This window comes from Semicossyphus pulcher, unplaced genomic scaffold (assembly GCF_022749685.1).
Source record: "Semicossyphus pulcher isolate SPU_LCO1_2020_fin unplaced genomic scaffold, fSemPul1.0.p SCAF_5, whole genome shotgun sequence".
In the NCBI taxonomy this organism is placed as follows: Eukaryota; Metazoa; Chordata; class Actinopteri; order Labriformes; family Labridae; genus Semicossyphus; species Semicossyphus pulcher.
Genome location: NW_027211726.1, coordinates 29,350,793 through 29,363,017, shown reverse-complemented (window position 1 = coordinate 29,363,017; position 12,225 = coordinate 29,350,793). Strand labels below are relative to the sequence as shown.

General features: G+C 40.2%; 1 protein-coding gene, 1 long non-coding RNA gene and 4 other non-coding genes across 6 annotated transcripts; 1 reads left to right on the top strand and 5 right to left on the bottom strand.

Moving 5' to 3' along the window:
- Positions 1-12: 12 nt before the first annotated feature.
- On the bottom strand, positions 13-2,314 carry LOC138609332 (uncharacterized). The gene is made up of 6 exons (XR_011309473.1): positions 2,267-2,314; positions 1,390-1,455; positions 1,092-1,147; positions 865-919; positions 394-610; positions 13-214 (listed from the first exon to the last, which is right to left on the bottom strand). It is a non-coding gene; the product is annotated as an uncharacterized lncRNA (long non-coding RNA).
- Positions 284-357, bottom strand: LOC138609573 (small nucleolar RNA SNORD99). The gene has a single exon (XR_011309497.1). It is a non-coding gene; the product is annotated as a small nucleolar RNA SNORD99 (small nucleolar RNA).
- LOC138609566 (small nucleolar RNA SNORA44) lies at positions 695-824 on the bottom strand. The gene has a single exon (XR_011309491.1). It is a non-coding gene; the product is annotated as a small nucleolar RNA SNORA44 (small nucleolar RNA).
- Positions 986-1,055, bottom strand: LOC138609575 (small nucleolar RNA SNORD103/SNORD85). The gene has a single exon (XR_011309499.1). It is a non-coding gene; the product is annotated as a small nucleolar RNA SNORD103/SNORD85 (small nucleolar RNA).
- Positions 1,215-1,351, bottom strand: LOC138609576 (small nucleolar RNA SNORA16B/SNORA16A family). Its single transcript, XR_011309500.1, has one exon. It is a non-coding gene; the product is annotated as a small nucleolar RNA SNORA16B/SNORA16A family (small nucleolar RNA).
- A 776-nt stretch (positions 2,315-3,090) lies between the features above and the next one.
- On the top strand, positions 3,091-11,106 carry rab42a (RAB42, member RAS oncogene family a). Its single transcript, XM_069681052.1, has 2 exons — positions 3,091-3,398; positions 5,574-11,106. Exons 1-2 carry the CDS (start codon positions 3,184-3,186, stop codon positions 6,010-6,012), a joined length of 654 nt encoding a protein of 217 aa, XP_069537153.1. The 5' UTR covers positions 3,091-3,183; the 3' UTR covers positions 6,013-11,106.
- Positions 11,107-12,225: the final 1,119 nt, after the last annotated feature.

Genomic DNA, 12,225 nt, shown 5'->3' with positions numbered 1-12,225 from the left:
ATTCTAAATGTACCAGTTTGGAGTCTTTTATTGCATTCAAGAACAGTGAGTTTTCAGTCTTCCTTTGAAGACCTTTTTAAACCATGGAGTAACAACCAGAGCCATGTCAGTTAGTGAACATTAGCAATCACACTTCTTTGTAGATCTGCAGTCGTCAGCCCCGACACTCCCAAACCAGCTTGTTTGGGCAGACAAACTCTCCATGATGCTGGACCTGAGATTTAAAAAAGAAACGCAATTTAGTGGAATGCAACAGCCTTAATGAAATACAATGTTTAAAAAGTACTGATCTCAGTCCCATATCCGCAAGCTTCATCCAACAGTCCTCATTGTGTTATGTGATCATCATTGATCAGAAAAAGAAAATTGTAATTAATAATTTTGTTTACATACCTGCACAAACAGGATCATATGGGACCAAATGCAGCCCAAGATGCGCGTCTGAAGGTTCTCAGTCATCCATCCTCTGTAGCCTTACAGCGGCTTATATTTCTAGCTCCTTCCACCAGTCAGTCTAGAACTGAAGAAGCCTTTCGGATGAGAGGTGCAACATCTTCAACCAAGTCCAGTTGCCTTTATGCTTAACAGCCCAAGAGACCAGACTCACGACCTGGAGTAGGAGAAATAAATTCTTAGGAAAGTGCTCGGAAGGATTAACATGATGCATGACTGCATAATGCTTTCAAAAAAGGACAACTGTAGGACAGTTGAGTGGCTGCTGATGGCACAGGTGGCCACAACAGTCAAAGACCACCCAATTTTCTTGCATGCACTTGGAGAACCGAGAGCTACACACAAGCCCAGGTCCTTAGGATAGCACGCACCAATGTTAAAACAAGACCTAATTGATAACACTGAAATTACCTTAACATGAGACGTTTTCATTCAGTCACAATTCAGGATCAGCCATGAGGGTCACCTTAATGGGGGGGGAAAGCTTGTCAGTTTTTGCAAATTTTTACCTTCTTTGAGTTCTTTTAACAAATGTGGCTCAGTTAATAATTGTCTCAATCAAGCCTGATCTCAGTGAGGGCAAGTTTGTCATCACAGCCAGAACTAGCATCATGTAAAGCCTTGACTAAGGTAGTTACCTTCATGTCTTGTGGTTGATCTCTTGTTTCGCCCTGCCATCTTTAATGTGAAATACCTGCAGAGAGAGGTCATGTGTTTAGGAAAGCAATTTATCACATTTCCTTAATAATGATATGTAGTCCAAGTGTCCTTCCCCTTAATGTTGCTGAGACAGTTATTTTCAAACTGAACAGCGACCGTCGGTGAAAGTCTTCATTTTGGCTTCCTGTTGACCGTTCACTGCTACGGGAGAACATGAACGGCTTCGATAGGAGCCTGATGTACAGAGAAAGTACCAAGCCTCGTGGAAAAACATACCTGAATTCCATACAGATGCCCATGGGTGCAGAGGCTCGGTAGCGTTCTTGTTACCCTTGGTTGACCCTATAAAAAAAAAAAATAACTTGAGTTGCTTAAAATGTTACACTACCCTGGATATTTGTCAATGCAGCAGAGCATGCTTGGATTTAAAGACTGAGGATCTAACTAGCTTTATTTTGCAAATGATGGAATTATTATTATTTAAGGGGTTGTAGACACAGCAAACAATGTTAGTGCTAATGTTGTACTGTAAAGTAATGTCAATGAATGGAGTTTAAGCGAAAGCCAAGTTAAAGATTAACTGTATGCCGTCAATACTCAGTTTTGGTGAGACGTTTGTCGAAGTCTTAATACGAAACTTTAGTGCACTACTTAAGTGCATGATATGACGGAACACTTACTGAGTCATAAAGATGTAACTTTCAATAAGAAGAGACGTAATGATAAACTAGTTAGGCTAGTTAGTCTTGCATGCAAAGTGTAAACCGGCTTAAGTTAAATTTCGGATATTTTATAGGACCTAGCCACGTGGTCCACATGCTTTAGCGTTTAGCTAGCATGAAGTTGAACTTTAACGTTTGCTCACGACATATCATATTGAGGTCTGTGTCAAGTTTTAGATCAAGGAAAGCGGCTACAAATGGTAATGATGTGCTTAATGAATCGTGAAGTATTACTAAAGGCCTCAAAGCTCATTAATATTTAGGCTAACGTTAGCTAGTTGAACCGCTAGCTTGTTTTGCGCAGACCACTCTCGCCAATAAGTCTTACTTTAACATCAATTAAGTAATCTTTTCAGTAGTCTACAACACTGTAAGCAATGCAACAATAAAGATGTAAATTATATGAAAGAAAAAACTTGTTACGGACTTACCGATATGCTATGATCGCTAGGCTTTCTTCCGCTGGAAGGCTTGAGGAGGAAGAGACTGAAGGGAGTGTCGTGTGCCCTTATATACGCTCGCGCGGGACCGCAGTCCGTTGATTGGCCCGCCTATGTCACATGGACCAATTGCATGATGGGATATGTATTTTAACAAGCGTTGTTTTAACCATTGTATTCTTCTGAGTCATATTGGAACGTAATCACATTAATACTAACAAAAACAGATGATTAGACGTTTTTCTAAATATATATTTTTTCAAAGAGAAAGAAATAAATGAATATATTTTGTAGAAAGATAGAAATAAAGAGTAAAGAAACACCGGAAATAGCCTGTGTAACCTACTTCAGAACCACGGACAGCAGCCAGCCTACAACTGACCTGCTAATATGAGAAAAGCAGTGTCATATAACAAATAAACAGTTATATATTATTTTCACACGGCCATGGCGGAGTAAAATATGAGTACAGTGAAAGTATGTGCTAGAATGTCACACAATATTGACAAAATCATCTTTGTGTGCTTACATAGGCCCGTTTGAAAGTGTCAGTTGATGTTGAAATTTCTCCTGCGAGTATAAGCAGCTGACTTAAGGCTTAGTAAGACCACGAATTCGTGTTTTCTTGTGGCTTAAAGTCAAATAACGGCTTATCTCTGACCTTAAAGTACAACTGTCTCATTCACGGCTTTATATTTCTAGTCAAATATCATGTGTAATAGTGCATAGGTAAGTCTATCACATGATTGCTCCGCGTCTCTGAGCAGAAGGCAGCAGCAGCAGCAGGAGCCGCAGCAGCAACGGGGCTTCATGTAAACACGCCGCGCGCAGGGCTTTGTTTCACACACACACACATACACACACACACACACGCTCTTCGCAGGCATCCCCTTTCTTCTAGTCATGCCATGGATATTTTGTGGCAATACCAGTTCAGGATAATTTTACTCGGGGATTCAACGGTGGGGAAATCGTCGTTGCTGAAGCGCTTCACGGACGGGATTTACAGCGATGTTGCGGATCCGACGGTCGGAGTAGATTTTTATGCCCGCTCGCTTGATATCGAGCCCGGGGTGAAAATAAAGCTCCAGCTCTGGGACACGGCTGGCCAGGAGCGATTCAGGTAAATAAAACGTAAACTAAATTAAATGACTCTGAAATGAATGTAACGACCATTCTTCACCGAGGTGATACGGCGTTAAATATCGTAGAGGCCTTGGGTCGCTGTCGTGTTTGGCTCATATAAAATGAAGCCCTTTAAATTGAATTAAAGCCATTTCCTCTTTCATTGTGATGTAATGAAGTGAGTGTACACGGTGGGGGACAAGATTATATTGGCTTCGATCTGGTAATGCCCTCGCCTTTATAATAACTGTGAAAATGGAGTTGCATCATTGCATTCATTCACGGATGGATGATGGGCAGCCTCCTTAGGCCCCAGATTGACTCCATGAAATACTGACTCCACAGTCTCCAGGGCAACACAATGATGACAACTGTGTACCCAAATCTAATGTTTAGAATTCATCTACCCTGTTGCTGGTTCTGTTTCATGTGTCCCGGCTGTCATGGATAATTTCCTTTAAAGCACCCCTCTCTCTCTCTCTGGAGAAGCAGCTCCGCTCTCAGATCTGCTTTCTCGTTTGAAGCCGAAGCTTCAGAGGGTGTTTTCCTGTCAGGCTTCACCACACAAGTCTTTCACTTCTGTCTGAACTGAATATGAGAAGTGTTTGTGAAATCAGCCAGCCACTTTAATAAACTGTGTGCACTATTAGGAATGTATAAAAGGATCATTGCGGGGCAGCTACTATCCAGGGCCTGTGATCTTTTAGGGGCCCAAAAATGTTTACCCTCAGGTTTGGGGTCCTTTGATGCAATTCCATTATTCCATTATTCCTCCCAAGCAGGGTAATTAAAATGCAAATTGGTAAGCCATTTTGTTTATCCATAGACTGTGTATAAGAAGTGGACATTGCCACCATGACATCACTTATCGATTCATGCACTAATGTTTTATAGCTTCAAGATTTTGGAAGATTTCGGCATTTTTGGAACAGGAAGTGACCATGTTTGGATCAGATAGTTGCTATGCGTTGCTTTGCCATGGTAGTGACTTGTCAATCACAGGTAACCATGCCCTAAGGCACACCTGTCTATTTTACTCTAAGTGGGACTATAATTTAGTAAATAAATGAACACCATGCTAGAAGAATTTAAACTAGTGATTGAGACCATAAACTCTTTAAGAAAATGAGGTAATTATTCAGGGCTCATTTTCTCGTAGACCGCTGTACTTCTTGAATAAACCACATTTTGGGGCAGAGTTTTGTAAAGGAACCCCGTTTCAAATCTAGTTGTACTGTCTTTATTATTTCAACCTACATTGCATTTGCAGGCATGCTTTTATGCATTTAAACTAGCCCTGCAAACAGAAACACCTGCATAGCATGTTGCTGCAGTTATGAGGGGTGCAGGGCGAAGTAGAATCTGCTGCATTTTGCCATTTTCATTGCCCACTGCACAAGGATGACAGGATACCTACAGAAAACATAGGCATCCCTCAGAGACCTGCACCATTTTGCAACTTGGACATTACATTTTTAATCACAAGGCTATGCAAAGTGATGTCATTCATGCATTTTGGCTTGTTGTTATCTCAGCATCCTTTCAACCCTTTTTGAGTTTATCATGCTGCTGTAAGCAAGATTGCAGCCACTGTGTGGACTGATAGATACAATTAAACTGCCAGTCATCTGAGACAAATTAACAAGCACTCTCCAGCTGAAATAGAAAGCTAGTAGTTCATGACCATCTGAGAAATACTTGTACATAGCCGAGCTGGGCCTGATCTCGCTAACAAGGCACTGGGCACAGCTCAGCCTCAAGTAGCTGGAAGCAGCACTAAAGACAGTCCCTGGAGGAAGCAGCAAAATAAACCGAGCTGTGTGCGCCTTCTGGTGATGTTATGAAGATAGATATGACAATGCGTTGTTATTCAACATATCTGGAAGGAATTTGCATGTTGTATTTGACTGAACAAATAAACATAAATGATAAGTCCATGCTCAAACTCACATGGGTAACACAAGGCGACTCCACTAACTTAAGACCTGACGAGAGACTTGGACTTATCTCAACTGACTGAAGATCTTATTAACAAACATTTCAGTATGGAAGGAAATCTTTGCTGGTATCATCACACTTGTGTGTTCACCAGAGATGTCTAAAATGTTCAGACGTGCTGTCAAGCTGGTCTGGTTTGAATCACTAACATGTCATTCATTTATCCTCCCAACAGATCTATCACAACATCATACTACCGTAACTCCGTTGGCGGACTGCTTGTCTTTGATCTCACCAATCGCAAGACCTTTGACCATGTGAGGGAGTGGCACAAGGAGGTGAGTGAGCACATCCTGCCTCACCACATGGTCTACATCCTCATTGGCCACAAGAGCGACCTCAACAAGGACCGCAAGGTGAGTCGGGACGAGGCGGAGCAGCTGGCAGCCGAGCTTGGCATCCGCTACGTGGAGACGTCGGCCAAATGCAACAGCAATGTGGACCGGGCCTTTGAGCTGCTGACCAGAGACATCTACGAGCTGATGAAGATGGGGGAGATCGTCACCCGCGACGGCTGGGATGGGGTGAAGAGCGGCCTCACTGCTAAGGTCCTCTACCCGGAGGATGAAGAGGAGCTAGCTACTGCGACGGCTGAAAAGGGCTGCCACTGCTGACTGAGAACTCTCTGTGTCCAAACACTGTCCTGTCGCACCAAAAGCTCACCTCGTCTCACAGCCGTCCATCGAAACCAAGTCACTCAGGCTCAGCACCCTGTGAAGTCACCATCCATCACTCCTCACCCTGTGCTTCGTGCCCTCTCTGTGTGTGGATTCTTTTCTAACAGGGGGGGCATTCTACATCCCGATGTGTATCTTTTAGGCAAGTTTTATCTCTAAATTCATGTGGTGTAGCATGAGACAGCCTGTTTTGGGCCTTGTTAGGTTCAGAGAGTGAGCAGAGGTGATCAGGATGAGACTTAGCTTAGAGTGTAGCCAATACTCCTTTACACAGCCCCGGGGTTAATGGACTACTGAGCGTACTGAAGGTACAGATGCATTAATGGACTCTGACTGCCTGTCGTCTGGCATCTATTGTGGGTTTCTACATGTCAAAGTTCGTGCGATGCTTCTCCTGCAATCTTTTGTGACTGTAATATTGTAAATAATAGTGAAATCTATAGAGATGAAAGGTCACTGAAAGCTATTTAATTAACAATGTGAACAGACACAGTGCACTCTACAATAAGTGTCACCATGTTAAATCAATGTGCTCCTCCTGCTACTGTAAGACGTGTGTGCACCAACGCCAAACTGACGGATCATTCTGTGATTGGATGATTCATGTTTTTGTAAAAAGAAAAATAGATTATTTCTAGTTTAGGTGAAAACATAAAGATAGGCCATTGTAATTAGGGTAGATGTTCACATTTAGGTCATTGTATGATAGCATCAACAGGAGTAAGACATCAAGTTTGTTGCCACATAATCCTCAGACCTTTATTGACGACTTCAGCTGTAGTGAAGATGAGTTTGGTTAAGGGAGTTTGAATTTCACCGGCAGCTGTTTGTGTCTTAGACAAACAGCTGTTTCTTCTGTTCGAAGCTCAATTCACAGAAGTCATATTCCATTCAGACCTGAGCTGATGCCAACTCATTAAATCCAATCGTGTGGATATTTGTGCTGCTTTTGTGGGCCCCTACTTCATGCTGTGTTCCAGAGGTGTCAGAAAGAAATGTGGGGTTAATTCTGGGCAGGCTTTAAACCTTGCAAAGCAAGTAGTTCTTTTATCTTGGATTTTACAGTCTTTCAAACCCACTACAGTCTCAGCAGACCAGTGCTTTAAACCTCAGCACCCTAGATTAGGTTTTTGGATGGATCACATGTCCTTGCCCCGTCTCACTCATGCTTCCTGTTGCATATTTCTGCCCAACAAAGGGCTTGTTTGATCCCTGCAGGGATTTTAAAAAAGTCATATTTTAGGAAATAAGTGTTTTTGCGTGCTTTTGAAGAGTTAGATGATTCATTTCTGTGTTAAGTACGGAGTTTGAGGTAATTATTAGTGTACCTTAGTCTTTAACACTGAAGGCTGGGGTAAACAAGTCTGGCTGCCTCTATAGTTAAAAAAAATAGCCTAGCAAGCAATTCCCATGAAACAGCTAGCAGAGAGCTGGATATTTTACATGTTTCCTGTAAACAACAGAAGGCTAGAGAGGACTTGCAGTGAATAATGATTTGTTACAATGTCAGATATTTAAAAATGGGAATTGGAAATCCAGGAAATAGTGGAAATAGGGACAGGAAACCAAATAACTAAAAATTGGATGGTAACCCGCTCATTAGCTCGTAGTTCCTGCACTCTGACCAGTAACTGGCAGATTGGAGGCACATTAAGTTTTGGAAAATGCATTTCATTGGATGCATCAAATTTCCAGGAAGTGTTTAATTTGATGAAAAAGTAGTTCATGCAAAATGTGCAGGATGAGTCATCATTTTTATGGTACAATATACAATTAAAACTACTTGTGAAACTAATTTATTGTCATTGCAGATAGTGGCATATACGTGAAGATCAATGACATATTATGTGATGAAAAAAATCTGTTTTGATTTCATGGATACTTTTAAGTTATAATCTCGAAGATCTCAGTTTCGTTCTCTTTGGCGGCAACTTATGGCGATAAACGGTAATTGTGGGCGCACACTTCCCACACATCCAGACAGTGTTTCATGTGTGACGTCCACGGTTGGCTCCGGTTGTAACTCTTGATTTTCCTTTTTAAACTGTTTGCTTCATCTGAGCGTCGAGTTTGTTTCTTTTTCCTTGGATCTTCACTTATTTTTAAAGTTGTATCTGTAGTCATCCATCTTTTCTTTGTTTGTTCAGCCATAGTAGATTACTGTTTACTCGCAACACTTGCAGAGAGCGGAAAAGCAGCCGCTTAGCTCCGCCTACCCTCTCTGGCAGACCAACCACTGCTGGGTGATGGAAAACGCGTCACTAAGTAACACCAGACACCCAAAGGCTTTCATCAGTGGGCCATAGGCTCAATCACCATTGTGTTACCTCATTCGGCGATGAATAGTGACTTAACATTTATTTAAATTAATCTTCGAGATTATATCTTTAACGCTGAAATATTCACCTTGTACTAAACCAGGCTAGCTGCTTCTAGTCTTGCTAAGCTACGCTGCTTCTCTTCTGAGTCCAGCTCCACTATAATGACATGAGAGCAGTGTCAGCCTTCTCATCACGAAGGAAGTGTATTTTGCAAAATGTTGAACTATGACCTAACCCTTTAAAAATTGTTACTAACTCATTATGTTTCTTCATTTGAGCAGGGACAATGCACGAAGAACAATAACCTTATATAAAACCAGGAAAGATGTATTGTATCAGGTTTTAGCAAATTGCTGTTTTCCGTCCGTAGTCCCTGTCATGATACTTGAGCGAAAGGATCACCTTTATCTATTACCTTTTAAGGCCAGCTTATTCATTTGCCTTAAAAATAATCTCAAATTAAAAGCCTAAATGTGCTTAAACTCTTTGTAAACTAAGTAATGTTAATAAAATAACTTAAGCTTTTACATTGGTACAGCTATTTGGGATTAACAACTTCTGACACTAATAACCAGCTGTAATGGAGCTTGTGATTGTCATCAGTAAGCTACTTTATGACGAAGACATGTCTGCGCACATGACTTTCAAACATAACAGTTACCTCTGACACAATGGGTCGTGTATGATTTAAAGCCTCCACAGGCTTTCGACTGCAGACACTGATAATCTGTTGTTTACTAGCCTGGAGCGTACAATAGACTATAGTTCACTTTGCCTGAAAACTCACCTCCTCTTCCACCGCTCACTCACCTTTCACCAGCATCTCACCAAAAAAAAAAAACCTGTTCACACACATTGTATACAGCAAGAGATTATGCATTCTGCAGTATTAAGTTTGCGTTCATGTAACTAAGCTGACATTAGTTCCTTTAAGCTGATTGGCTGTACGGGTGATGCAGTGGATGTAGTGTACAGTATGTGGTTGCTGCTTCATATTTGTTAAGGAATGTATTCTTATACATTTGCACCGTCCCTTTATTTTCACTTTGCAGTACGGATTCAAACTGTTTACTTCCTGGTTAACCACCACCTGTTAACGCCAGCTTGATTTATTGTAAACGACAACACTAAATGTTTTCTGTTTGTTTGACAATCAGATGTTAACATGTGTGTCCTTGGTGCAGGTCAGGACGTCATCACAGCGGTGCTCTGCCTTGAAACATTGCTAAATGTCCTCAAAACATTCATCTGTCAACCAGTCCGACTGTGTTAATACTAAAACTACCTTTCAGCTCTCATCAAAACAGGGTTAACTTGTATGATATTGTTGAATTTTCATGTTAATGATGTGCTGTTAGCAAACTGTTCTCCAGTGAGCATGATTCCCATTCCCGAGCACTGACTGCGCATCAGAGGGGCTCGTTGCACTGCACAGTGTGAAGACGGCAGCCTGTTGGAAAGCAGCGGACAGATTTAAAGGACAACACTGGGAAGAGAGCAAGAAATGGCTTTTTGAAAGACTCTACTGGAAGAAATATGCTTACTTGGCATCAACCATAACGTGATGCCTCTATATCCACCAGTGTTAAAAGAAATTAAATAAAACTTACAACAGCATTTGTAATCTAACAGACTATAATCTTGCAAGCAGTGACCATCCTGTGTAATGCTTATAACAATGAAGGCCAATCTGTTGTCTCGATCCAGCCTCTTGATTACTGAAGTAGTTCAACATTTTGGAAATGCACTAATTTTTTTTAAGTCAAAGAACTGGATGAGAATATTAATGCATGTCACATTTCTTTAGCTTCAGTTAATGATGGGGAAAATTGTGAATTGTCCGTCCAGATCCAGCTTGCTCTTACTATAGTATTAAAGGAAAATTCACTTATTCCCATTTCTGTCCAAGAATAAGATGATAGGATTGACAACATGTCTCGTGTCTTTGTGTTAAGTGCAGAGCTGGAGAAAGGAGGCTATTCGCCTAGCTTAGTGCAAAAACTGGAAGCAGGGAGAAAAGCAAACCTATCGTTATTTAAATATGAAAATATTAACACTTTCACCCACGAATGATTATGTAACTTTTTTGTTTCAACAGCAAGGTGAAGACTAGTTTGCTACATGTCACATGTTGGAACTCTTTATTGATGAGCAACAGCTAGGTGCAGTGATAGTGAGGTATGATGATGACACTGATGACAACCAAAACTATGCTCCTAAAAGTATAGTTTGGGATGGATACATTGTGCAAGAAGAAATAGTTCCAGCATGCCACCGCAGACTCCCATCAAAGCAACAAATCTATGTTTTATATTTCTGTTTGTGTACAGATTTGAAAATCACCATTAATTAATTGATGTGCTTTATATGTGTGTAAGCATATTTTTGGAAAGAGACTAGCTTGGCCAACATTGACCGCAGATTAGAAATTTTCCAAAACGTTGAACTATGTCTTTTTGTGTTTATTTATGTTGTTCAAAAAACTGATCAAACGGATCCACTGATAGGGCTTCTGTACCAGAAAACAAATGCAGCTGTAAGGCCTGCATGACAGTACATAGCACAAAACTGTTCAGCTCCTGATCCCCATGGTCACATTTCACAGCTTTACTGGATAAATGTTATTTATTTTATATATTCTGTATAAGGTTTTGGCCTTTCATTTGATGTGATTTTACTGATTGGTTAAAAAAATAAATAGATGTCCAATGAACAATGTTTGGAGTGTTTGTCGTCTTTTAACTGAGCTTTGGCGCCCTCTTTTGACAGATTGACTGAAAGATCAGCATGACCCAGATTGCTTATTCCAATACATTAATGGTGATATACTGTAGGTTAATATGGGGGTGATGTGGACAAAGTCAAGTCTAACATTCCACCTTATATCCAGAACAAGAGTAACATCAGTCTTCATTAAAACAGTAGTTTAGTTTGGCCCTGGCATAGAAAACTAATATGTTCAAATTTCAAATGTAATGTGTTTTATATGTCTGGTGACAGTGCGGCCTACATCAGCTCATACTCATTCACACCTATAATAGGATTTTTGTGGAGATGCTTTGGAGACAGAAAAGTAAGAAATTCACGTTGCAAAAAGAAAGAAAGATCTAATCTTTTATTAAATTATCTGTACAGGACTGTACAGGGCACATTTACAACTATGAAGAATGTATGGTACATTAACACCTCTACCTCCCTGTAATGCTTGTTTACATATAAGATAAACAGTTAGATATATGAGATGTATCAGATTTTACATTAACTTGAGTAGGTTTACTTTTCAGATATGTTTATATTTAGATATATGTTAGTATACATTTTAGATAACTGTAGTTGAGGTTATTATTTATTATTTCTGTTTGAATTCCAGGATGTATTCCTTTTTTAGTGTAAGGGTTATTATTAATGTCTGTCTATCTATTTACACTACACATGGTTGGCTTTAATGGCTAATTTTGATGTTATGTTATTGAAGATAAGATAAGATAGACTTTATTGATCCCTCATTGGGTGAAATTCACTTGGTACAACAGCTCACAGTAGAGAACAAGGATAAAACAAATGATAAATAACAAAAAATGCAAGGACAAAATACTGACATTAATAAAATACAATGAAATGATGTTAATAATAAATATATACACTATGTACACCTTTCACTTATCAATAGATGGTTCCGTTTTTGCAACAACAAAGTCAGGTTTCCGTCAAGTATAGAGAAGGCTTTAAAATGGCCCTGTGGAAGAAAGAATTTGCAAAAGAAAAATGTGGGGGAAAACTCTGGAATATACAACCTCAGTATATTTTAAGTGGGCCTACTGGCTAAGGC